The following is a 24,528-nucleotide window of genomic DNA, read 5'->3' on the forward strand; positions in this document are numbered from 1 at the left end:
CAACAGTGATGAAAAGGGGAGGTAGAAGTTTCTTGTGACAGATTCTACACATTGTATAAAATTATAAAGTGAATGTGTTTCAGCTGTGCCATACTGTTGGAGAGTTTCAGATCTTTTTCAAAATACATGCGAAAAATTCTTTTGTGTAGGAAGCCTGAAGTAATTCTTGACCTTTCCTTACTTTGCACACAGGATTGTGTATTTTGTCCTCCTTCTTGTTTGTTTGTTTTCTCAACAAGAAGAACTAGTTGTGAGTATGAGAGAATAGTGAAATCAGATGTCAGTGATGTAAAGGATTTGTGGTTTAGACTGAAGGAACTGAGACTCCTTAATTGACAGAAGACTCGTATTTCTTCTCAGACTTGAAATAAATTCAAGCTACCATGGAAAAAGAGGAAAATAAACTGTTTTTTTTTTTTTTTTACAACAAAGACTTAAAGAAATAGCATTTAATTGCCATAAGGGAGATTTAGAACAGACCTCACAAAGAGCTTTCTGGTAGGATCACTTAGGACATGGTGGAAGTGTGATCATTGGAAGTCCTTAATATCTCCACAGGGAAAACACCTGTCAGGAGTGAGGTGAAGTTTGACTATTCCTGTGTTGGACCAGGGAATGGAAAGACTAATCTTTCAGGGTCCTTTCCAGACAGTGCTTTTTCATGATTCTGGAGTACCCTTCACTTATCAAATATGTTTTAGATTGCCTAGGGCAAAGGTGCACAAGTTTTCTGTACCACTGAAGTTTGAAAAAGTCTTATTAAAGATCCTGTACACAGTGTCCATGTTGATCGATCTGCACACAGAAACTCTTAATTGTTGCATGTAAGCATGTTACTTGTCTTGCACTTCTTAGTATACCTTTGGACATCGGTTGTATCCAAGAAAGCATGGATCAATTCAAGTGACTGGCCTGTCTTAATACAGGCATATATTTTAAGTGTGATAGAGTGGTTTTCATCCCTTGTTCTCTTTTTAGCTTTGCATAGTATAGAGGTTTGGTTATGCTGACTAATTCCCATAGAAGTCTGCTCTTACACCTGAATTTGCTGTATGTTTGCTGATCCAGATGGTGAACAGATGAAAAGCTCAGTACGTCTCTACTTGGAAGTGTGATCAGAAACATGGCATGGCACCAGGAAAAATGCCAAACTCGGAATCGGAAAAAGATGTACTCTTTCCACAATGTACAAACACGTTTATTATGCAGTCACTTTTTTACTTTGTTATGTAGACGAACAGTGAGAATCACGGAATAGTTGAGATTGGAAGGGACCTCTAGAGATTGTCTAGTCCGACCTTCCTTCTCAAAGTAGGATCAACCAGACCAGGTTGCTCTGGACATTGTCCAGTTGGATTTTTAATATCTTCAAGTATCTATAAACTCTCAGGCTATAAACTTTAGATTACTGGTGGCCCATTTCCTCAGTCGGTTGGGGTCCCTCTGAATGACAAGACAACCTTCTGGTTTATCAACCACTCCTCTAAGTTTTATACTATCTGCAAACTAACTTGAAGGTACACTCTGCCCTGTCACACACACCTGTTTGACCCTAGCAGTTTGGCCTGTTTTCAGTCCGTGTTTATCTAGCTTGTCCTTTATCAGTTTGTGTTTAGGAATGTTGTGACTGACAGTGTCAAAAGCCTTACTAAAGTTGAAGTACAGAAAATCCACTGCTCTCCAGTCATGCAGTAAGCCAGCCTTCTCGTTATAGAAGGCTACCAGCTTGGTCAAGTATGATTTCCTCTTCATGAATTCGAGCTGACTGTTCACTGTCACCATCTTGTCCTTTGCATGTTTGGATCCCCCGGTCTTCCCTCTTGCCCTTCTTGAAAATAGAAGTGACATTTGTTTTCTTCCAGTTCTTGGAAACCTATGCTAATTGCTGTGACCTTTCAAAGACTGAGAGTGGCCTTGCAGTATTATGGGTCACCTCCCTTGACACTTTTGGTGCAGTCTGTCAGGTCCTGCTGACTTTTTGAATGTTCGCTAACCTGAACTTCCTTCACTGAGGGTAGGTCATTCATTACTCAGACTTTCCCTCTGGCCTCAGGGCCCTGGCATTGCAGAAGGCTAGTTTTTTAGAGTAGTTGTAATAAATATTAATAATAGTAACAATTACTGTTATTCAGTGTGGGGCAGCTGAGAAAACATCAGTTAATTACTTTTCAACCAATGTCTGTGTGTCAGTACTCGCATTTCACTGCCCTTGAGTAAAGTGTACGGGGTAGATCTAGAGCTTTTAAGGAACTCAGTGCTGTGATGAAAGACCCTGAGACGTGACGGTGACTACTTGAGTCATAATAGCTTGCAGTTGCAGGCTCCTTGACAATTTCAGCTTGGGCTTTCACTTTGGACTTTTCAGAAGCAAGTGCTTGCTGCTTCTTGTCCAACCAAATTGACCACCAGCAGCAGTGATTCACCAAGTGCAGGGAACAAAAGAATTATTTGATATAAAAAATCTGACAGTGTTTCATTTCAGTGTCACTGAGTGGTTGCTGCATCTTAAGAGCATTTCCAGTAGCCCTTGAATGCTTAAGGTAACTCTGCAGAGTAAGCACTTGTGGAAACCAATACAGTGTATTTGTTATTTGTCTGGACACAGCATGACTCTGATACACCTCTCCTGTCAGCAGTGTACTTCTTCCTGAAGATGCTCAGCCATTGAACCAGAGCAAGCAAGTTTAGACAAATACACTGAATCAAAGTCAGTCGGAAGTTTTAAAAATTTTAGCATGTGTTGGCATGCAGTTTACTAAATTAACTCGTTTTTCAAAAGTGTACTCAAAGACTTAATCAACAGTAGAGTGACTGGGTCCAATACTGTACTAGCTACCATGACCTTTGGTAACACATTTCAGAAACAAAGGTTTTAGGTCAGACAGCAGTTGAATAACACTTCTGTTGTTCCTGTTCTGCCTCAGCAGCAGAGACAGAATAATAATTTTTCCACTCAGCAGTGGCACCGTTAGTGTAACATACAGCCTAGAAGAGCCTATGCAGATGTGACGCTATTAACATAAGGTTAACATGATGTTAACTCGTACTGAGGAATATAATAGCAACAATGAATAAGGGGAACACAACACATTTCCTTCTCAAATTTAAGCTTATGAATTGCAATTCAGGACTCATGTGACTTTGAGGGAAGATGCTCTGTTTGCATTTCCTTGTCTGACTCTATTCAAAACAGCTAACTAAATAGTGTCTACCTAATAATGTAGCAAATATTATGAGTACTGGCTAATGCTGCTTTGGGTTTGAAAAGAAATAAACTAAGCATGCTTTTGCTTCCTTCTGCTACAGGTTCCACAAAGCTGAATAGAAGTTGCAATCATGTCATTTGACAGCTATTTTACCTGTTTTAAATTGTCCAGCAATCAGTTGTTGCCTGCCTTCCCTTTTTCCCCACTTTAGATTGAGACAATTGTTCCATATTCCAGGGTTGGACATTTTAGGTCTTATTCTCAACATATTTTTCTGTAAAGTCTGTAATAGCACAACACACTCTTTCTTCGGGTCCACAAGTGTTTTCTTGTCAAAGTATCTTCATGTTCTGCACTCATTTCACTTGCACTTCCTGTGTGGTCCAATGCAAAACTGCTGACTTGGTCTCAAAGGTTACAATGACTTGACGCAGTTTGCAGAAAACCTGCCTAAGATTTGCTGATAGTCAGTGTTTGGTTTGTGTGAACGAAATGGTATCAACAGCTGAATTAAAAGTTAAAGGCTGAAGGCCTTTTGCCACTGGAAGCAGGTTGTCAGCATGGAGTTTCAGGACCTTTACAAATGACAGCTTATGGCAATTTACAGTTGTTAACCAAAAACATAATTAAAAATTTAGCTACAAAATCCAACCGAGCCATATCAGGTCTTGTTAATCTTAAGGCAGTAGAAGAGTCAAGCTTATAATTAACACATGTGGTTTCCAACAGGAAATTACTCATAATCTCCTTAACGTTGTTTTTCGTTAATATTCTTGCCCATGTCTTATCCTTTCTATCTGAATATTAAAACTTCTTGGCATAATGGTATATAACAGTAGAACTCTGGACAATTATATATAACTTTGTGTGTTATATGGAGACACTTTATAAGCATATTAGCGTTATGCATAGCAATGATAGGTTGCTGAGAACCGTTAATAAAATTAGTGTTGATGAGGTTATTTATTTTTTTTAATTAATCTTTTCCTAGTTCTGAAGTTTCATTTGGGTGCAGGGGGAAAGTATACTTCCCAACAAAAACATTGTGATTTCAGTGTCCTTGAGGTTTTGTTTTAAGAAAAAAATAAGGAGATACATGTGGATTCTCATCGTAGCATTTCTATACCGAAGTTGTTTCCGTATAAAACATTGTACAAGCCTAAAACTTGCTGAAGATAATGACTGCTACAGTGGAGTGACTAGGAATAAAGTTCATACTTGCAAGATCTTTAATGGTTGATCTATGAATGAGGGAGATCATAGCACCACCACTTGGAATCTGAAAGAGGAAGTAAACCCATTGCTGATTTTTCCTACTTACTAATTGGAGAAAACATTATCTAGGTATCATTGACAAATGAAGTTAGACTGCAAAATGATGGGGATTTTGTCACTTTGGAAAAGAGCTCAGTCTTAGAATGGGGGGAAAAAAGGCTTAATTTGGGGAATTTCTAGATGTACACTTACAGAGAAATACATACAAAAACATGGGGACTGATCCTGTGAAATATTTACAAGATGAAAAGGTGCTTATAATGTTTGCAGACTATAACAGATTTGGAGAGTTTGCAAGCATTTTGGCAGGGAGGATTAAATTTGAAATGTCTTGGCAACTCGAGTTAGTGTCCTTTTTAAAAAAAAAAAGAAGAAATTACCAAGTTGTATCTGGTAAGTGCAAATTGTACTGTATTTAAAAGGCATCATTTAAAAGGCACTACTAGATAAAGAGTACTGGCCGTTCAGTTTGGAGGTTTGCAGGAAAGTGTTTTCGTGTTACTCTGGGTTACATAGGTCTGCCATGCCATTTTGCTGTGAAGCTGCCAAGTAATACCTGGAATACTGTTAAAAATGTGACCTTGGAGGCATATGAGGCAATTCTTCCTCTTCTCAACAGCAAAAAATAAAAATAAGTGCTGTTTTCATTTTGGTCAATGCAGTTTACTTGTGGTATGGACTGAGAGAGCCCAGAAGTTGTCCAGAATAAATCAGGACTTTTATGCTTAAAGTTAGGGTGAAAGTTTAATAAAAGGTTATTTGGTCCAGAGAAGATTGAGTGGCTACAGAATGGAAGGGACTGCATTTTTCTTCATGCTTGACAGCAGAATAAGAATTAAGTGCATTAACCTCTAATAAGGAAGAAAAACTTATCTAGTGCAAGAATAATCGAATAATGAAATGGACTATGACGTTTGATTATAGAAATTTGGACATTAAAGGTTGAATGAAGTTTCTTCCCCTCGCTTCTTAAATAGGTTGTATACTGTTTATATATTGAAACTTTACTGTTGAAGGAGCCTTAGGAAATCATCTAGGAGCTCTCTGTAAGCTTTGATTTACTGAGGAGTGTGGGGGGTTCCTTGTCACTGAATCACTTCTCTTGACTCCAGGATAATGGTGGTGGTTCATTATAACAGAGGTGGCAAGCTGATTTGTTTCTGCAGGAAGTGTCTTGATGAGGAATATGCCTCCCTCTTTGTTAATAGGTGAAAATTGGAAAGGCGGTGAAATTTCTAGCAGGCAGCTTTTTTGGGGTACTCTGCAGGGGTTCTTTGTTAGAACTTGTTTTCTGGCTGGTGGCCATTGGTCAGACTTCAGAGTCCAGCTTTTGGCTGCTGGACCATAAGACTTTTGAAGTCTAAATACTGTACAGGAGAGTAGTAAGCAATAAGTTTTTAGTCTCTCAAAATTTGTACTTAGAACAAAGTTGTTTGAATAAAATACTAAGATTCCCCTGATTCTCAATCTCTTTCTGTTTGTTACCTGACAGTGCAACTCTTCACTGCCTGTGATTTTCAGATTCCATAGTTTTATTTTTCCAACCAGTTGGAACTGTAAACTAGTTGAGTAATTAAGTGTCACAGAGGAATGTTAGTAGGTGTTGTTTAAAATCCTGTATAGGGTCAGCTGTATGCTGCACAGATAACATCTGCCTTTTTTTTTTTTGAGGAGGGCTTGTAATCTGAAGAGACCAGGGAAATGTAGAGTAGGTTAAAGAGCATGCATCTTTGAGTATTCTCAGAGATGGTGAGGAAAACAAGTGTGTGTGTGTATGGTGTCTTTTTACTGGGTAGTAAAATGGAGGAGAAAAAGAATGTGATAGGAATGAGTTGTGGGCAGAAGAGGATTAGAGGACTGTGTGCTAGCTAGAGCTATACTGTAAAGGAATGGAAATGAAAAGTCTGTAGGCTGAGAGTGGGAAAAGTCCAGACAAAAATTAAAAAGGCCGTGTTTAAAAGTTGCAATTTATTCTACTAACTGAATTTTCTGCAAAGTGTTACGTTTTTAAAGCTTCCTTTTTGTCTTGGAAGGCTTGAATATTTATCTGGTTAAGACTTCCCAAAACATAGATGTTCTGTACTAACAAGTTATATTAATGAGAATTGTCAATGATTCTTGCTTCTAGCATTGATGTGGCACGAATGGATTTATAATAGGAACAGTAGGGTAAACCAATATAAAGCATAGGGTTGGTTTTTTTTTTTTTGTCCATCCTAGCATATATTCTGCTTAAATTGAAGATATTAAAGGCCCTCGATTCAGTGAAGCATTAGGAAAGCATCATTTGAAGTGCTTTATATTCTGATTTATACTCTGAAATTCTGCTGATGTTGGTTCCCTTTGCTTGGGAGAAAACATTTTAGAGGACTTCTGACATTTTTTTCCTTTGCTGGTGCTGCTGTTTACCGTGACGTATGGAAGGGAGTTTAATTCTTTTCTTCTCATGGCTTTTCTGCTCTTTTTCAGAAGTAAGAAACTTTTTAGCAAGAAAAAATTGAAAAGGAAACAGAAGACTAAATTGAAAGTAAAAACACGCAACAAGGTAAGTCGGAAACTAACTTGACAGAGTTCTGATTCAGAAGTTAAAGTAATTTCAATTGAGAGAAATATAAGAAAAAAATAAGTGTAACTAGCAGTTTATTTGTTTAGAAGAGATAATGATGGGCTAGTATCGTTTGTCTGTTTACTGTACTCTACATGACTGTGATACGAATATTAACTTTTTTCAACCGTGTTTGCTACTAATGTTCAGCATGAAATAATATGAACAGCATTTTGGGTTCTCCAGTTCCTAAACTGTCAGTGTAGTTAAACGTGCTGGTCTTCTAGTTAAAATTTAAGAGATATGTGTCTAGCCAACAGTTAGAGACTACTGCTGCAAAATGTTCTGTCCATATTGGCTAAAGGAAAAGGGGATCATTCAATGTCTAAGGAATCGGAAGTTATCTCAGAAAATGCCTCCAGAATGGAATAGATGATACTTATCTGTTTCTATTAATATTTTCTCCTCATGTTACCCCTGCCCCCATCACTATAAATGCAGGACAGTGAACTTCATGAAAATGTTTACTTGTTGCAGAGAAGAAATCTAGGCAGAAGCAACAGTATTTTAAAATACTGCTGTACTGCATTCTTTCTCTGTTAGAGAGCTGTTATTTGTCTGTTTAAGCTGGAGTCTTGGAGGGATTTTCATGAAGGCTCGCTGCAGGCATGGAGACTTCCTAGGTTCCAACTGTAGTTAGTAAAGAGAAAGTAGCTAATTTCTGGAACGGTTCTGAAGGACAGAAATATCCAGTGAAAACACTTTCTAGTCATTTGAATGCCTGTATAATACAAATACACTGCAGATGAAATTGGACATCTTATCCCTATTTGCCAAACCTCGTGCAGTTAATCTGTCTCAAGACAGATGACTTTGGGAGGGTGAAGCAAGCTCTATTATCTCTTCATTTGGTATTGCCTTTTTGGATACTTACCAGATTGTTCTGCTTATCTCAAGCAGTGCAGCTCCAGACTATGGTAAAGAAGGGACTTATTTTCACTTCTGTTCAGTACTGTACAGTGAAATATTTTCTGGTCCAAACTGAATTTTTCAGCCCTTTCTTCAGTTGATATTAGACATTTTAGCCCTGTTCCCTTCATGATTTTATCAGACCCACTGTCAATACAGAAAACCAAGTTAGAAATTTGAAGAAATCTTGCAAAATGTTGTTAGTCTTTGTGTATTCTGTCTGGTGACTGAAACTTATGCTTTTAAAATAAGATAACTCTTCAGCTTTGATCAGTGTTACTATGTAAAGGGAATTTTATCTTTCTGGATGGTGGTGCCCTAGTTGAACTGCTGAGTAGGAAGGTAAATCCAGAACTTCTGTTCTTCAGAAGCTTGACAGTCAGATGTGCTTCTTGGATTTAGTTGCATTGGATAAATGGATTGGCAGGATCCCTTCTGAATGGCTGGAGATGACATGAGGATATTAAAAGGCTAGTTCTTATCAGATTTGACGCTAACACATCATCTCTGCACCTCATGCCTATAGAGGGTTGTTTTCAAGATTTTTCTTGGATTTAAACGAGCTTCTACTTGAAGCATTAAGTGAGATTCATCTGCTTTTGAAAGGCGTAATGGGTTTTTGCATGACTCTTATTAATGCCTCTGTTCTAGACAGTCTTTGAGGCAGACCAGGATTGACCAGCAGAGCGTTGGTGTTGGTTCCGAGTCACTGAGGTATAGAAAGACACTCTGGCTTATTCCTGTACGATAGCAGGAAATTGTGTATTTCCTGAAAAAATGTAACTGAAAAGGGAAAGATAAAATCAGCTTCATATCTTTAGGTTATCAGACACTGTTTACTGACAAAGTGGAGTGGTTTTGTTTTTTGGTTTTCGTTGCTTCTTTGTTTTTCTGTTGTTGGTTTGTTGTTTTTTTGTTTTGTTTTGTTTTGTTTTTTTTCCCCCCCATATGCTTTTCAATGCATCCCCATGTTTACCAGTGCAGAATAAGCACAGTGATCATTTTTGCACTGGAACATCTGAAAACAGACGTGTATTGTCAGGAAAATGCAAGTTTCCATTTGAAGCCTTATAATAGGGCAGACTGAAAAGCCCATCACTACTGGATATTCTGAGCTGGAGAGCTTGTGTATATCAGTTTATTTTTAAAGAACTAGATTCTTTTAGTCTGAACACAGATGAGAGCTTTCTCTTAATGTGCTTGGTAGAGGCAGTGAGGGCCTTAAATTAAGAATAAGTTGAAGGAACCCAAAAATTTGTTATTTATACTCTGCAGTTACTAAAAATGATAATTGAGTAACTGAAGAGGAGAGAGCATGAAAATAATAATTGCTGAGAAACTGTAAGAAAATTACTTCCACCATTTAAGTGTTAAATGTTGGAACATTTTAAGTATAAAACATAAATTGATGTTTAATGCGGCACAGTAGTTTGAGCCTTATTCATGTTTCTAAGCTAAGGTCATGTTACAGTCACTCTTATTTGAACTACTGTTAACTTTTGGTTTTGTTACTTTTTTTTTTAAAGGAGGTATAAAAGTTTTCCACAGGGGCGCAGTGTGTTTTAGCTTTAGAAATTCAGTGCTGAAGAAAGTGACTTTTGCATGGAAGACAAATATGTGATTATTAGATGTGGGTGTAGCACCTTGGATTCCTCCACCACCCTCCCCTCCTACTCCGTTTTTTTTTTTTTTTTTTTTTTCCTTTCTTCCTTCCCAATAATTCTCACTAGAAAGCTGTAGGCTGGGTAACTTATCTCAACCTTATGAATACTGCTGCTTCCCCTCCCTCCCCACTTCTCCCCTGGAGTTTTCCTACTTTACTGTTAATTCATAAAACTTATACTTAGGACACTTAGCTGAGAAGCTGGATGGAAAGCCAGAGTTCACCATCTGCTATTCTCATAACGTTATTTGAAGAATACTGAAAAATTGGTGTCCAGCAGAGAGAAAGAATGTACTTCCAGTGATTGGCATCCACCTGTTTAGTTTATGTAGTAGTTTTAAACTATGACTTCTTTAGCTTAATACAAATATAATAAATAAAACCTTGAGAAAGAACGGTTCATGTAGCAGACATTTATTGTAAGCTAATGAGTAGATGCATAAGGTGGATCAACTGGGATAAATATTCAAAACACATGTAGCTTCTCAAATAATTCAGCAGTTTTCTATGGCTTTTGTGTTATTTGGTGTTTCAACCTCAAGAAGGCATCCCTTTCTAAGAGATGTTTGAAACTTTGAAGAAGAATTTGGTGAGGTTCTGTGCTCTGTGTTATGCACAGGTTAGATCAGATGGTTATTATAGCCTTACGTATCTTTAAAAACAGATTAACTTTCCTCACCTAGATTATAGTCTATTCCCATGCCTCTGAGAATAAACCATTATTGCAGTCATCTGGTTCAAGAGGAAGGAAATAAACTCATCAGAAAATAAGCTATGTATAGATTTCATATGATGGGAAAACAGTTTGTTCAGATATGAGACAAGTATAAAGGAGACCAAGAGGGTTTTGCTTTTCACTTTTCTTTCCTTGAGTGTGCTGGCACATTACAAAAGGCTGAGAAGAGCATTTGTAAGTCTAGTGCCTCTATTTTATGAACCAAATCTGTGCCATTTATCCTCTCCTACATAGTGCATCCTGCTGTTTAGCAGGGACTATATGTTTACAAGGACAAGTCACACGAGTGTATGAGCACCTGTCCTTCGTTTTTCTTTCATAAGATAGCCTCTTATCTTTCAGAAAAAAAAATAACATACAAGAAATAAAATTTTACCTTTGTGTATTAAAACTGTGTTATTGATTCTTTTCTTACATTGGCATGGCAATTTCTCAAACTTGCATTTAGATTTCATTTTTCAGTACTTCAGGATTCATTTGTTCTTTCTTCAGTATCTTTTAACACTTCAAGAGGAGGGCTTTTCTAGTTTTATCTTAAATGTTTGGAGAACATCATCTGCTCCTGTTCTGTCTACCTAAAATATAGAGAACTTTTTTGAAGAATTCACTTAGGTTTGTTAGCTTTACAAATTCTCTGTTCCTCTGAAAAAGATGTCTTAGTTCTTTTGACCATTGAAATGACCTTTCATCACTATTACCTCACCTTGTGTAGTTTCAGTTGACAGTCTCCTTTTTGAAATTTAATATTGCACATTTTATAAGAATACCATCATGTTTAAGAATTTCTTTTCCTTTTCACCAAAATTTAATATTAGATGTTCTGTCCAGCGCTAAGAAAATTTTCCAGCACTTGAGACAGATGACGTAACCAATACTGGGTATCCGTTAAGTTTTACAATGTATATTTCATCATGTGTCTTGATTTAAGAAGATGCATTTTCAGTTTATGACTATACCAAGACAAACCACAGAGGTAAAGATTTCAGAATGGTCCGCTTTCATACAGCTCATATGAAAAACACTGAATCAAAAAGCATAATTCGGTTTTCCAGTCTTGAAACTCCATTCTTTTTGAAAGTGGTAGCAATTTCATATTCAGAGAAACCAAATGCTTTGGGAGGAAAAAAAAAAAAGTAGAGCCTTGTCATCTCATCTTCTACTCAGACATCCTAGAAGCTGGATTTCTAGTCGTTCTCATACTCAGTGCTTTGGATTGCGATATTCCAGTAGCCGTTAAAAGGATGTTTAGACATACAGAAAAAGTGATTGTTACTCTTCACCTTATCCATAGTGTAATGAAAAGATATTTCATACATCTGTGGATTTTGATACACTTAACACTAAGAAAACAAGCTATTACGGTGGGTTTTTCTTGAAATCATCTATCCCATAGTTCAAGAACAGTCAGATTGGATTATTAAAAATCATAGATCTGCGCAGAATTAATAAGTTGCTTCACTGATTTCTGATGTTTATACAACCTGCTCAAATACCTCCACTTTTTGAACAGCTGTTTTTTTTATTTTGAAGACATGTGAACTGTAAATATTATAGTTAAAGCCTCTCAGAGACTTGAGCAAATTGATCACAAATAAATTATCAGTGATTTTTTTTCCTTGTGATGAAGTTTGTGGGGGAAGAGAGAGAGAACAACGTAATGATTAGAAGATACTACTCTCCAACTAGAAACAGTGGGTAATTCAGCACCTTTCTTTTGCCTTGAAACATGCTTAGCATTTGTATACTTATACATTTTTCTATTAATTCATTGAGGATTTTTCCCCTCAAATGGAAGACAGTGAACAGTGGAAGTCATAATTATCCTTAAGTTTTAACCTCCTTTTACAACACAACAACTCTTTGTTCAAAAAGGGATTTATTTAGTACAGTCAAAGGCCAGTGTTTTTCAAACTGACAAAACCAGGTAGTGAATTTCAAAGTTATTCTTAAGGGACCTTGTTAGGATTGCTACTTCATTTGTCAAGTGTATAACAGAATGGGGCATAAGATACTTCTAATTTCAAAGAATTTACAATTCTCAGAGATAAAGTATTGTGAAGGGAAAGTGGAGGTATGAACTAAGAAATGTAAACAGTGGGTTAACGTCACAGCTAGGAATTAAGCTCTGGTTCTGAGTTGTATATTCTAGTGCTACACTGTTCAGATAGAGCAGGGTTTTCTAGAGAATGTGCTGTACTGAAGTCTGGGTAGGAGATTGTCTATTGTTTGTGCACTGTTCTAGAAAAGGGAGACGCTAAACACGGAAAGAATGGTTGAAGTGCTTACTGTTTAAAAGCTAAAGCATTAGGTAAGAGACTTCTTAATAGTTGTATTGAGAATAAGGAAGGAGTTTATTTCTGAAAATTAGTCAGCTTGTTATTAATAGGCAAGAAAACATACATTGATATTTTATCTAGCACTGTAATGTCTAAAATTATCTGTACTGGTTAAACAATTTGGCCAACCTATTTCAAAAGAGGCTACATGAGTTACAGAGCTTAGGTTGTTCTGGAACAAAGACTAAGCTGAACCTCTGACAAGAAAGAACTGGAATGGAAATGATTTGCAGAAGTTAAAGTTACAATACATTATTACGTAAGTGAACTTCAGAGGATCCAGGTATTTTTATCTTCCTGTAACTGTCAGTAAACTAGGAGATGCATAGTGAACTTGGTAAATAATCTTTTTAACCTGTGCAGTTCCACTGAGTTAGCTTTAAAGTTGAAAGCTGATATTGTGTGTTTGCCTTAACAGCAGCTGCAAAAACTCTTGGGATGTGTGTATGCATATTTGACATACAGAGGAGTCATATGTTATAACTGCTAAGTTTTCTGGTGTCAAATAAATTTTGAAGTATGTAGTAGCTCATTATCATTGGTATCAGTCCAAATCTATTTTGATGCAGAGTGATACTAGAATAACACAGGAGGTTATATCTTAAGTTCTTGCACTGATGAATATTGTGGATTTTTAACAGCAACTTTATTATTTCAAAGATGTTCATATTGAACAAGCACTAAACTTACATTGTCTTTCAATGCCTAATGACAGAAGTGCTAAAAAAAGAAAACAAAACAAAAAAGCCCTAAACTTTCAGTATGTATGTAGGGAACTTTTTCCTGATTTATTTATTTATCTTTATTTTTTTTTTGCTTACTGCTAACAGTGACATGGGTAAGAAAAAATAACACACCATCTGCATTGGGTAAAATAGGCTACAGAGTAAACCATTGTTCTTAATGTTTTAACTTGCAATAACTTTGTAGTAATAATGGAAAGGAAGGATGTGCAAGTGTGTATCAGTACAGTTAGAATATTATAATCAAAAATAAAAGGAAATATGTAAACTATAAAATATTTTGAAGTTATTTTCAATTTTCTCTTAAGTTTTATAACATTGTTAAATGGTCTAATTTAGAAGCCCATGTTATTTCCGGTAATAATAAAAAGATAAGTGCAGATAAAAATGTGTTGTTAACCATTGCTGTGTTTTGAGGTACAAAGTTGTGGCTACCATATTGTAGAAAAATAAATTGCCCCATTAAAACATTATCCAGTTCGCTGGTTCTCAGACATCTTTCCTGCTAGTTTAAGGTCGTCTTTCCCATCACTACTCTCACAGATGTGTGAGTATTTCCACTCTGATCTGTTCCAAATCACTGTAATATAATTCACTACGTACTCTCCTGCCAAATGACCATGATCATTTGTGCTATTTTTCCCCTCTAAATAAAAAAAAAAAGACAAAAAAGCTTCCACCCTTACCACCCCCAAGAACACAAGAAACAAACCAAAATAACTTGGTGAAGTTAGCTGTGACCCTGACTCAGTCTAGCCTAGTGTTGCTGGTAAATTTTGCCTTGCATGTTCAAGCAAATTTATTCTGCTCTCTTAACGTAGGCCTTCTCTCTGTATCTAGTCTCTGTACTTTCTGTCTACACCAAAATGCTGTGGGGGATTGCTGCCTCCTGTATACCTCAAGCACTGTTTTTAATAACCTGTGCGTAAACCAGCCTAGTCTTTGGTAGTATACAACCCAAGAGAAAGTATAACCCTACCTGGGGTTTTTTGTTGTTGTTTTGTTGTTGTTGTTGTTGTTTTTTTTTCTTTCGGTTGTGGGGTCGTTTGTTTGGCTTTTATGTCTGTCTGTCTTCATGTCCCATCTTACTATTGCAGAAAGGGAGAGTATGGCACAGAATTAAAGATATTTCTCAAGAAATGTTTTTTCTTAACATTTTTCCAAGTCTAATGACAGTCCCGTGAAGGCTCTTCTGTGTCTCAGCAGTGGCTGACAGTGCTATATCAGTAGTAGATAACAAGGAAGGGGTGGGGCAGGGTAGGGCATGGGTTGTGGCAGTTTCTCAGAACAGTTTTCAAACTCCTTGTGGCTCAGGGCTTCTGAAAACAAGATGGTGTCCTAGACCTTAATATATTTTTATATTCTGCAGTTTGTTCACTAAGTTTTTATTAATTTTATAGTTTTCCAAAATTATTATCCACAGCATCCTACCTTGGGGAGATTTTGGACTTGCCATCTCTTTTTGTTTAGCGACAAAAGAACTAATGGTACTTTTAATTTCTAATATACGTTTAGCAAACAGGTTACTTTTTTATTATTTACCAGTAGATTAAAATTAACAACTAGGATAACAAATAATGTATTTTAAGATTCAGTAATAATAACAACAACAATAAAAAAAAACCCTTACCCCCTGTTAAGAAGATAAATCCTGAATTCTGCTAATCTTTTGACTGTGGCATGAGATTGGACCATTCTGTAGCCTGAAGTGCTCTTATTTTCCATCCCAGTGCCTTCATCAAGTTATGAGAAGTAGAGACTAAAGTGAGATAGAATAAATTGAAATTTCTTCCTCTTTGTTCTTTCTTCCCTGACTGAAATAGAGGGAGGTAGATTCAGACTGCATATAAGGAAAAAACTTTTTACAATGAGGGTAGTGAAACACTGGTGGAACAGGTTGCTTAGAGAGGTGGTAAATACCCCATCCCTGGAAACATCCAAGGCTAGGTTGGACGGGACTCTGAGCAGCATTATCCTGTTGGAGATGTCCCTGCTCCTTGCAGTGGAGTTGGACTAGATTATTTTTAAAGGTCCCTTCCGACCCAAACTGTTCTATGATTCTGTGAAATGTAATTGATACTTCAACAGGAAAGTTCAGTTCCCAGTTTGACAGTCCCAGGTTGACCAAAATTATTGAGACTGTTGAGATTACTTGTATTTTGCAAAGCTTGAAACTTCTAATAAACTTAAAACTGATCTTCTTTTTCAGACTGAAAACCTAGAGAGTACAATAACCATACCAGATATCAGATTACATAGCAACCCTTCAGCTTTTAATGTTTACTGCAATGTCCGCCATTGTGTATTGGAGTGGCAAAAAAAAGAAGCCTCTGTGTCTTTGGCTTCAAAGAACAGTGTGCAGAGTGGAGATTCGGACAGTGATGAAGAGGAGGAATCCAAAGAGCCGCCTATTAAACTTCCAAAGGCAAGTACCTGGATACTGTTTAAAGCGTTCCAGTTGTGTGAGTTCTTAATTTTGATTCTCTTTGGAATTACCATTGTATTCTGTGTTACATTTTTGTTATTCGAATAACTGTCTTGTTCTGTGAACATTGGGATACACCTTTGTTGATGAAGACACAAAAATATTTTATTAACAGATATTCTGAATTATCTGTACCTCTTTAGATCATTGAAGTTGGATTATGTGAAGTTTTTGAACTGATAAAGGAGACGAGATTTTCTCATCCATCCTTGTGTCTCAGGAGCCTACAAGCCCTACTTAATGTGCTCCAGGGCCAGCAACCAGAAGGCCTCCAGTCAGAGCCTCCTGAAGTCCTAGGTACTATCTCATCTATTTGTATTTGTGTTAATATACATCTATTATTGTATTGGGCAGAAGAAAATTATTCCTAGCAAGTGTTTGTGAGATAATAACATGCTTATACTGACTTTATTCTGGAATATAAACTCCTTATGGAGTATGTAACCAATACTTTCTTAGCGTTAATCTTTTGTAGAACGGGAATGTTGGTATGTAAAGAGGAGGGGCAGGTGTGTGTGTATATATATATATATAAAAAGGTAATATTTTGTTACAGTGTAATGCAGAGTTTCACTGAAACATGGTGAACCTTACAGCCTTACAAATTGTGATTCATTTGTCTTACTGAAGCAGTAAAATACTTGGTCTTACTGGAAAAAAGACAGTTCTACAGTGCACTTCTCTTGCGATCTGCTGTTGTAATCTATAGTTTAGCTGTTCAATGTTGTAATTTATATAAAACTGTTAAATGAAGTGTCAGGATTCTTGCTTTTATTTCCTCTGGCCTTGCAAAAGCTTCCCTGAAAATTAATTTTGCTTTTAATGATATGGAAAATAAAAGGTGAACTCTTGATGATTTTGAATGTATGATTGATTATGTCCTTTAAGTTAAAATCCAATGATCTTTTGTTAATTCATAGTTTTTACTGGTTTATAGAACTGCAAGGAAGGCTAGACCGTAGCATCTGTTGCTTAAAAATAAAATATATCTTAAGACTATATGTTTATTTTCCTATATTATGACTCTATTGCCATCCTTGGAAATAGAATACTGTTGTTTGCTACAGAAAGCTTTTATTTTGTATTGATACACAGAGTCTTAAAAAGCTACGAAGAAGGCTTTATTTTGATTACTGCCTTAGTAATTATTTTTATACACTATAAAAAAAATTGAGGTGGATTTCTGTTCACACCTTAATTGTTACGGATGTTCAGCTGCTAAACAGTGCTTGAAAAGAGACATACGATCAAAATAATTTTCAAGCTTTGATTTGAAATGCTTATTTCTGAGAAATGGGACGTGCTTCAACATAGATAATGGTCATAAAGATCAGACAAGATTGGTCAAGACCTACACATCATCTCAGTGATGAGGTAGACAGAATAGGCAGGTAAAGTAACTCCTTCTGGCCCATTTTGTATTAATGTATTCCACTGTAACAGAAGGACTTAGTTTTTCTTGTTCTCTCGCCATTGTGATTATCAAGAGTAGACATTTTCTGCCTGAAAAAGCATGAAAACTTAAGGATGTTGTAGGCCTATTTAAATGGGATGCTCTCTTTTCTGTCTGGAAGTAGGACTAAACTTAATGGCTGAGGAAAGATGTATCGTGTTTTGTAAGTTTATTTTCCCATTGACTGGTTAATTGCTTGGTATGATTTTGTGACTTGTCTATGTAATTGCTGTGTTTTATCTGCAGAATCCCTGTTCCAGCTTCTTCTGGAGATAACTGTCCGCATCACGGGAATGAACGACAGTACAGGACAGTCCTTGACAGCACTTTCCTGTGCTTGCCTCTTCAGTTTGGTAGCTGCATGGGGAGAGACGGGAAGAACGTTGCAAGCAATCTCTGCTATCCTCACCAATAATGGCAGCCATGCTTGTCAGACTATTCAGGTCTTGCACTGAAACTTCTCTGTATCTGGGAGTTTATGTAAATGATGTGTACATGAGTTCTGAGAATATCTATTGTGTAAACTCAATTAATTTTTTTCCCCTCATTATTTTTGAGATAGGAGTAGGTATTTCTTTGTCTCTCTTGGGTTGGAGATAGAACAGAAAATACATCATTTTAAAAATAGTAATGTTTTTCACTTACTGTTTCTTTTACTGTTTAGGTGCCAACCATTTTAAACTCTCTTCAGCGGAGTGTACAGGCAGTTCTGGTCGGCAAAATCCAAATCCAGGACTGGTTCAGTAATGGGATAAAGAAGGCAGCCTTGATGCACAAATGGCCATTGAAAGAAATATCTGTAGATGAAGATGACCAGTGCCTACTACAGAGTGATGGTTTTTTCCTCTATCTCTTATGTAAAGATGGACTTTACAAAATTGGCTCTGGATATAGCGGGACAGTGAGGGTAATGTGATTTCTTCTTGTCTGATGAATGATAGTTAATGTTTTAACAACTTCTATGATGTCCTGTTTTCATTGAGAATCTTTTGTAGCTTACTAATGATCAGTTCTTCTATAGTTTGTCTAAAATTTTCTGATTGTTTCTATGGGAATTTTACAGCATTTTTTTACAGTTTTCACTTCTCAGTATGGCTGAAGGCATTGTTATTTAGGTGATAAATGATTGTGTGTAAAATTATCACTCTGTTATTTGTTGAATGATTGGAGGTTTTTTGCTTTTCAGGGCCATATATACAATTCTACATCCCGCATCAAAAACAGAAAGGAAAAAAAGTCTTGGTTAGGCTATGCTCAGGTAGGTGCGTAATTAAAATGTAAAATGTGCACCCTGTCCTTTATCAGTAATTTAAGTAGACCTTTGCTTAGAGTAAGTTTACATGGATGTTGTATAGTTCCTTTGACTTTAGTTACAAAAATCAATTTTTTGGTACTGACTTTTAAATTGTGGAAAATGAGGAACATCTGATGGTACTGGCATATAGAAAAGAGTAATGAAAAGTGTCATTGATTTGTATTGTCACTGTATGTCACATTGTACATGTACAGTGACTGTACGCAAAGGCAGTGCTAGTTGGAAAAATGTCAGTCTGGGGCTATATTTATAGGAAGATGTGCAAGTTGCATTTGTTGCTAAGTATATGTCCATAAAAGAGGAAAGATGTGCCCTTACTCTCATTTCCCTTCAGATGCTTGGTTAAGTCAGCTCAAATTTAAGTGTCTTTTCTTACTTCATAATGTAAGTTTATTTGAGACTGAAGCTTTTATGTCTGCTTTAATGTTCTTTACTTATTTTTCCTAGTTAGTTTTTCCTAGTTTGTTTTTCCTTGTTTCACAGAGATTGATTTATCTAGGAAAATTCAAGTAGTTTAGATGGAAGGGAAAGGATTGGCTGGATTTTTTTTGGTTGTTGTTAGATGACTGTAATTAAAGTCTCTGACTCTTTGACAAATCAAGCTATTCTGACGTTGAGCCTTAGTGACCTCCCTGTGAAGTGCATCCATTCTTAGACGTGTAGAATCCCCACCTGAGGCCGATCATGCTTCAAGCAAGTGCAAACCATTGCTATATCCCCTGGTATGATACTGCTTTTGTCAGAATCATTACTTGGTCATTATTCATATTGGCCTCTGCCACCCTCCTGTAGGTGAATACTACTTTATTTGGCCTCGGTCACCTTAAATGAGTATGTTCATAAGTGCCGTTAAGTAATCTTTTTCTTTTCCTGTAGCCGCTTTTGTAGCAGAAGCGCTCTCTAAGTGTAAATTCCCCAACTGTGTTTCTACCCTGCTCCCTCAAAATCTTTGAAGGATTCATGGGCATTGTAGGATCGAAAAAGATAATGAGAGCAAAGTTGCCATATTGCCTCTCTTATGTGTCTGTGCACATTATGCAAAAATGGGAGCTTGTGCAACCTATCTAGTTTAAGCTAAAGGAAAACTTATTTGACTGTGTTTGTTTAAAAGGGCACTCAAAGTTATGGGTATAAACAATAAACCTCAAATGCCAGTTTCAGATAGGCAAATATTTTTACTAAGAAACCTTCTGAACTGATGACTGAATCAAACCTTTTAAAAATATATACATCTTAACAGATGTTTACCAAAGGAGACTTACTGGTTGTGGGCTGCTGGCAAGAGTAGGTAATTTTGGAGATATGGAGATATTCTGCATGTGGAGAAACAAAAAGAGGAAATAATTAGTCCTAAATATCTCCTTTCCTCTAGGTCTGGTTAGGAGTTGGGAAGTGAGCAGTATAAGAGCTCATTGTATATAACCTTGTGTTATGGCTTCTGTCACCAAAATCACCATATACTTTGCAGGAATTTCTTTGATGAAGAGATCAGAAAGAATAAATACATGGAATCCTGTTAATGTGGAATTCAAAGTGGTTAATTAACATTTTTGAAAAATTATCTAATTTTTAATGCACTTGTTAATATCCATTAATGATCACTTGTCTGTATAGAGCTATATGTGTATCTTCTTCTTGGAATTCCTGTGAAAGTTTTGTTCATTTGGAAAGTGAGGACAGGAACATTGTTTTTTGCTGTGGCTTTTAACTGTACTTGTATAAACATATAAAAACCAGAATTACTACATGTGGCTTTGAAAGCTGTATACGAACTTACGCGTGCTGGTCTGCAGGGTGTATAAACTGTGGACAAAGGGGATCAAATTTCCTTTTTTTTATTGCAGAATTTGATTACTGCAAAAAAGTTGATGATCAAAATCAAGCAAATTTTATGTAAAAGTAAAAGGTTTCCAAAGTTTTTAAACAATATCTAAAATAATTATTTTCTTTTTTAACTTTTCACGGTATCCTTTGATGTATTTAAGAATATTTTCATTCTGATATCTTCTTACTCTTACCAGGGTTATTTGTTATATAGAGATGCGAATAATCACAGTATGACAGCCATAAGAATAAACCCTGAAACTTTGGAACAAGACGGTACAGTTGCTTTGCCAGGTATGAACCTCCAGATATGAGAAGATGGTTATAGTTTACTGTTTACATGCTATGTATTTTCAGGTAAGCAGAAGAGAAATTGAGATAGATTTTGAGGTCACAAACGGACCGCTTTTTTACGACTTCAGTTTGCTGCATTAGACCAGCTGCAGTATTTCATTCAGAGATCTAGCATCCTGTTCCAACTGTTGGAAAAATACTGCAGCGTTTTAGAATGTATGATCATCTAAAGTTTTTATTTCTTCCTCATTTGAGCATTTGGCTCAGGTATGACTTTGTTTCCAGTACCTTTTACATGTAGGCAGCTACAAACTATGACCAAAACTATTTGGTTTTTAATATAGGTAGAAGTGTATCCAAAAACGCAAAGGAGGCTAATGAGCACTGCTGGACCATGCTTCTGTTGTTTAAATTGGTAGTGGGATTTTCTTTATTTCTTTTGTGACTTTTAGGGTTTTTGGGGGGTTTCTGCTTGGGGTTTTTGCAGAGCATCGTCATAAGTTGGGTCTCTGTTTAGAAAATAAGGATATTCCTGGAATGTGCTTTAATGTTCTCTTGATGAAACACACTTGTTCTTCACCACTCACATAAACAGTAGAAGGGCACAAGAACATCTTTGGATCGAGCAGTGACAGACTTACTCTGTAGATCAGAAGAAACATTTGGTGCAATATCCTGGCATAAATAAGAAGGCACCGACTGAAACCCTGGGAAAATTCTCTATACTTCTTGTATTTCAAACATGAACAGTATTTTTTGAAAAAAAACTATGAAATGTAGAATCTAGTCTGTGCAACTTTCTGCAAGTCCTTAAAACGTGTATGTCTGTTTAAGCTGCTTCGTCTTTCTGGGGCTGTGTGAGAAATTTTAGAGCACATTCAAGGGCCTGACAAATTGCCTTGTAGGATTGTTTTTCCACTTTCTTCACCTCAAGGCAGCTTCTTCACCCAGTGGAATTGAAGTCCTTCATTATGTTAACCACTGGTAAACAAATCAGTTTCTTGAGAGACACTTGAGCACATTTGAAGTCTACACCTCTGAGCTGCTGGCTTTCTTTTGCAAATCTCAGTGACATTTCATTCTGCAAGAAGCTTTGTGTTTGTACTATAAAAAAAGCACAAAATAAACAGGAGTATGCTTTCTAAACAAAAATGTATTAAAAAATGTATTAATCTTCCAGTACAAAAGCAAATTTTATAACTGTGGGAATTATGTATTCAGAAATCTTTCAAACTATTTCACACACTATTTCTTGTGGTTTGTGATGGTGTAAAAGTGGATGCTAGATGTTCTTCATAACTACTGCCCTTTGTATTTCAGCCCTTGAACTTTTACTTTCTGCACTTCTACACATTTATCTCAGTGTTATATTGTGGGCAGATATGGCCTTGTTCTTTTGACTAGGACCAGTTCAAAGGAGTCCACTTCTGGTTATTTCCATTTCCCATTAGAAGGAAAGAAACTAAGGTGAAGGGAGGGTATGTGACCTGTCCTGAGGAAACCTGAGTAGGCTGCTCTGCTGCAATCTTAATAACGACCTGGAGCATGTTGTAGTTCTGAAAAACAACACTGGATTGAGCTAGAGGACAGTAACCTTGTTAACAGCTGAACACTGATATGACTCCAACTATTTCCTGATAGTTGGTATGCTATTCAGCCATGGCTCTGTCTGTAGTTAATCTCTTTCAAGTGCCTGAGTTGGTGATAATGTATTTAAATAAGATAGAATGTATTTAAATAAGATAGTCATATTTATTCGTGCAGGGATGTGTAGGAGATTAGGAGTTCATTAGGAGATGTGATTAGGAGTTGATCCTAGCTATAACTCCTTTGACCTTAGAAAACTCAGTGACCAATGGAACATTATCTTCTTTTTCAGACAGTAGCATCCACCATCTGCTTGAAACCATAAACTTCTTTCCGTTCTGATAGATGATCTAACAAATCTGACAGTGTATCTGGAGCTACCAAACTGTGTGTCAGCATTCTTGTGTCTAATGCCTTTGCCAAGCTTTGTACATTGTCCTTGAGTTGTGGATCATAGAATCATAGAATCATAGAATGGTTAGGGTTGGAAGGGACCTTCAAAGATCATCTAGTCCAACCCCCCTGCAAGGAGCAGGGACATCCCCAACTAGATCAGGTTGCTCAGAGCCTCATCCAGCCTGGCCTTGAACGTTTCCAGGGATGGGGCTTCCACCACCTCTCTGGGCAACCTGGTCCAGTGTTCTATAACTCGCATCGTAAAAAATTTTTTCCTAATTTCCAATCTAAATCTACCCCCCTCTATTTTAAAACCATTACTCCTTGTCTTATTGCAACAGGCCCTACTAAACAGCCTCTCCCCATCTTTCTTGTAGGCCCCCTTGAGGTACTAGAAGACCACTATCAGGTCTCGCCGGAGCCTCCTCTTCTCCAGGCTGAACAGCCCCAACTCTCTCAGCCTGTCCTTATAGGAGAGGTGCTCCAGCCCTTTTATCATCTTTTGGCCCTCATCTGGACCTTCTCCAACTGGTCCATGTCCTTCTTGTGCTGGGGGCTCCAGAACTGGACACAGTACTCCAGGTGGGGTCTCACCAGGGCAGAGTAGAGGGGGAGAATCACCTCCCTTGACCTGCTGGCCACGCTTCTCTTGATGCAGCCCAGGATACGGTTGGCCTTCTGGGCCGCAGGGGCACGTTGCCTGCTCACGTTAAGCTTCTCATCCACCAGCACTCCCAAGTCCTTCTCCTCAGGGCTGCTCTCAATCCATTCCCCGCACAGCCTGTATTTGTGCCTGGGATTGCCACGACCCAGGTGCAGGACCTTGCGCTTGGCCTGGTTGAACTTCATGAGGTTGGCATGGGCCCACCTCTCCAGCCTGTCAAGGTCCCTCTGGATGGCATCCCTCCCTTCCAGCGCGTCAACGGCACCACACAACTTGGTGTCATCGGCGAACTTGCTGAGGGTGCACTCTATATCTGTCTTCCCATTCCAAATATCATAAAAAAATCCTTGAGTTATGTAAGATTTTCTAGGTGATTGGACCTGAATTTGCAGAGGAGATTACACATTAATATCTTGGAGCTCAGGACTATTCACTTAGTCTGAAAAGTACTGCTGACTAAGGGTAGCCTAGTCAAGCTCAAGAGTACTTACTAGCAGGCACAGGATGCCCTGTATAAATACAGAAGGTGATGCTTGACAGTCATTTTGAAGCCTCTAAAGAGGTTGTGATTAATAGGTGTCTGTAGTTATGTCCTTTAAGTAAAACATAAGCCATTTCTGTTACAGTAATTTCCAGACAGAAACATTGGGTGTCTTCATCCTCAGAGTAATTTCCAAAGTCAGACAGAATAAGATTATAGTTGGTCGTAAGAGCTCCTTGCTAGCTGAAGCTATCCTGTCCTGCTTTTTGCAGATATTGCATTTGCTTTCCATTTTCTACTCTCAGCATTAATGTGATATTTAATGCTAGGCTTGGATGTTTTCTAATCACGTGCTAATTTTTAACAAGTGTTCTGAGAAACATATATAATTTATTTTTTTAAAAAAAAAAAAGCATCCCTGTTCCACATTTCATCTACGAACACACCTATGAAACATATAAGCAACCCCCAAAACTGTTTACTGGGAGGCTCACCTCTTCTTGAAATGACTCAAGAAATAGGCCAAACAGTCTAATATGGACCCACTGGTGGCCAC

At 37.2% G+C, this 24,528-nt stretch overlaps 1 protein-coding gene across 16 annotated transcripts in view; it reads left to right on the top strand.

Moving 5' to 3' along the window:
• The window catches only part of MYCBP2 (MYC binding protein 2), a 197,799-nt gene that overhangs the window by 16,788 nt on the left and 156,483 nt on the right, over positions 1-24,528 (top strand). For all 16 annotated transcript variants that reach the window (XM_086771604.1, XM_086771620.1, XM_086771629.1 and 13 more), the window contains exons 2-8: positions 6,951-7,026; positions 15,683-15,898; positions 16,102-16,255; positions 17,658-17,854; positions 18,076-18,318; positions 18,598-18,669; positions 20,748-20,844. In XM_086771604.1, coding sequence (XP_086627730.1) covers positions 6,951-7,026; positions 15,683-15,898; positions 16,102-16,255; positions 17,658-17,854; positions 18,076-18,318; positions 18,598-18,669; positions 20,748-20,844 — 1,055 coding nt within the window. The remainder of the gene's footprint in view (positions 1-6,950; positions 7,027-15,682; positions 15,899-16,101; positions 16,256-17,657; positions 17,855-18,075; positions 18,319-18,597; positions 18,670-20,747; positions 20,845-24,528) is intronic.

Source organism: Chlamydotis macqueenii, chromosome 1 (genome assembly GCF_036417535.1).
Source record: "Chlamydotis macqueenii isolate bChlMac1 chromosome 1, bChlMac1.mat, whole genome shotgun sequence".
Lineage (NCBI taxonomy): Eukaryota > Metazoa > Chordata > Aves > Otidiformes > Otididae > Chlamydotis > Chlamydotis macqueenii.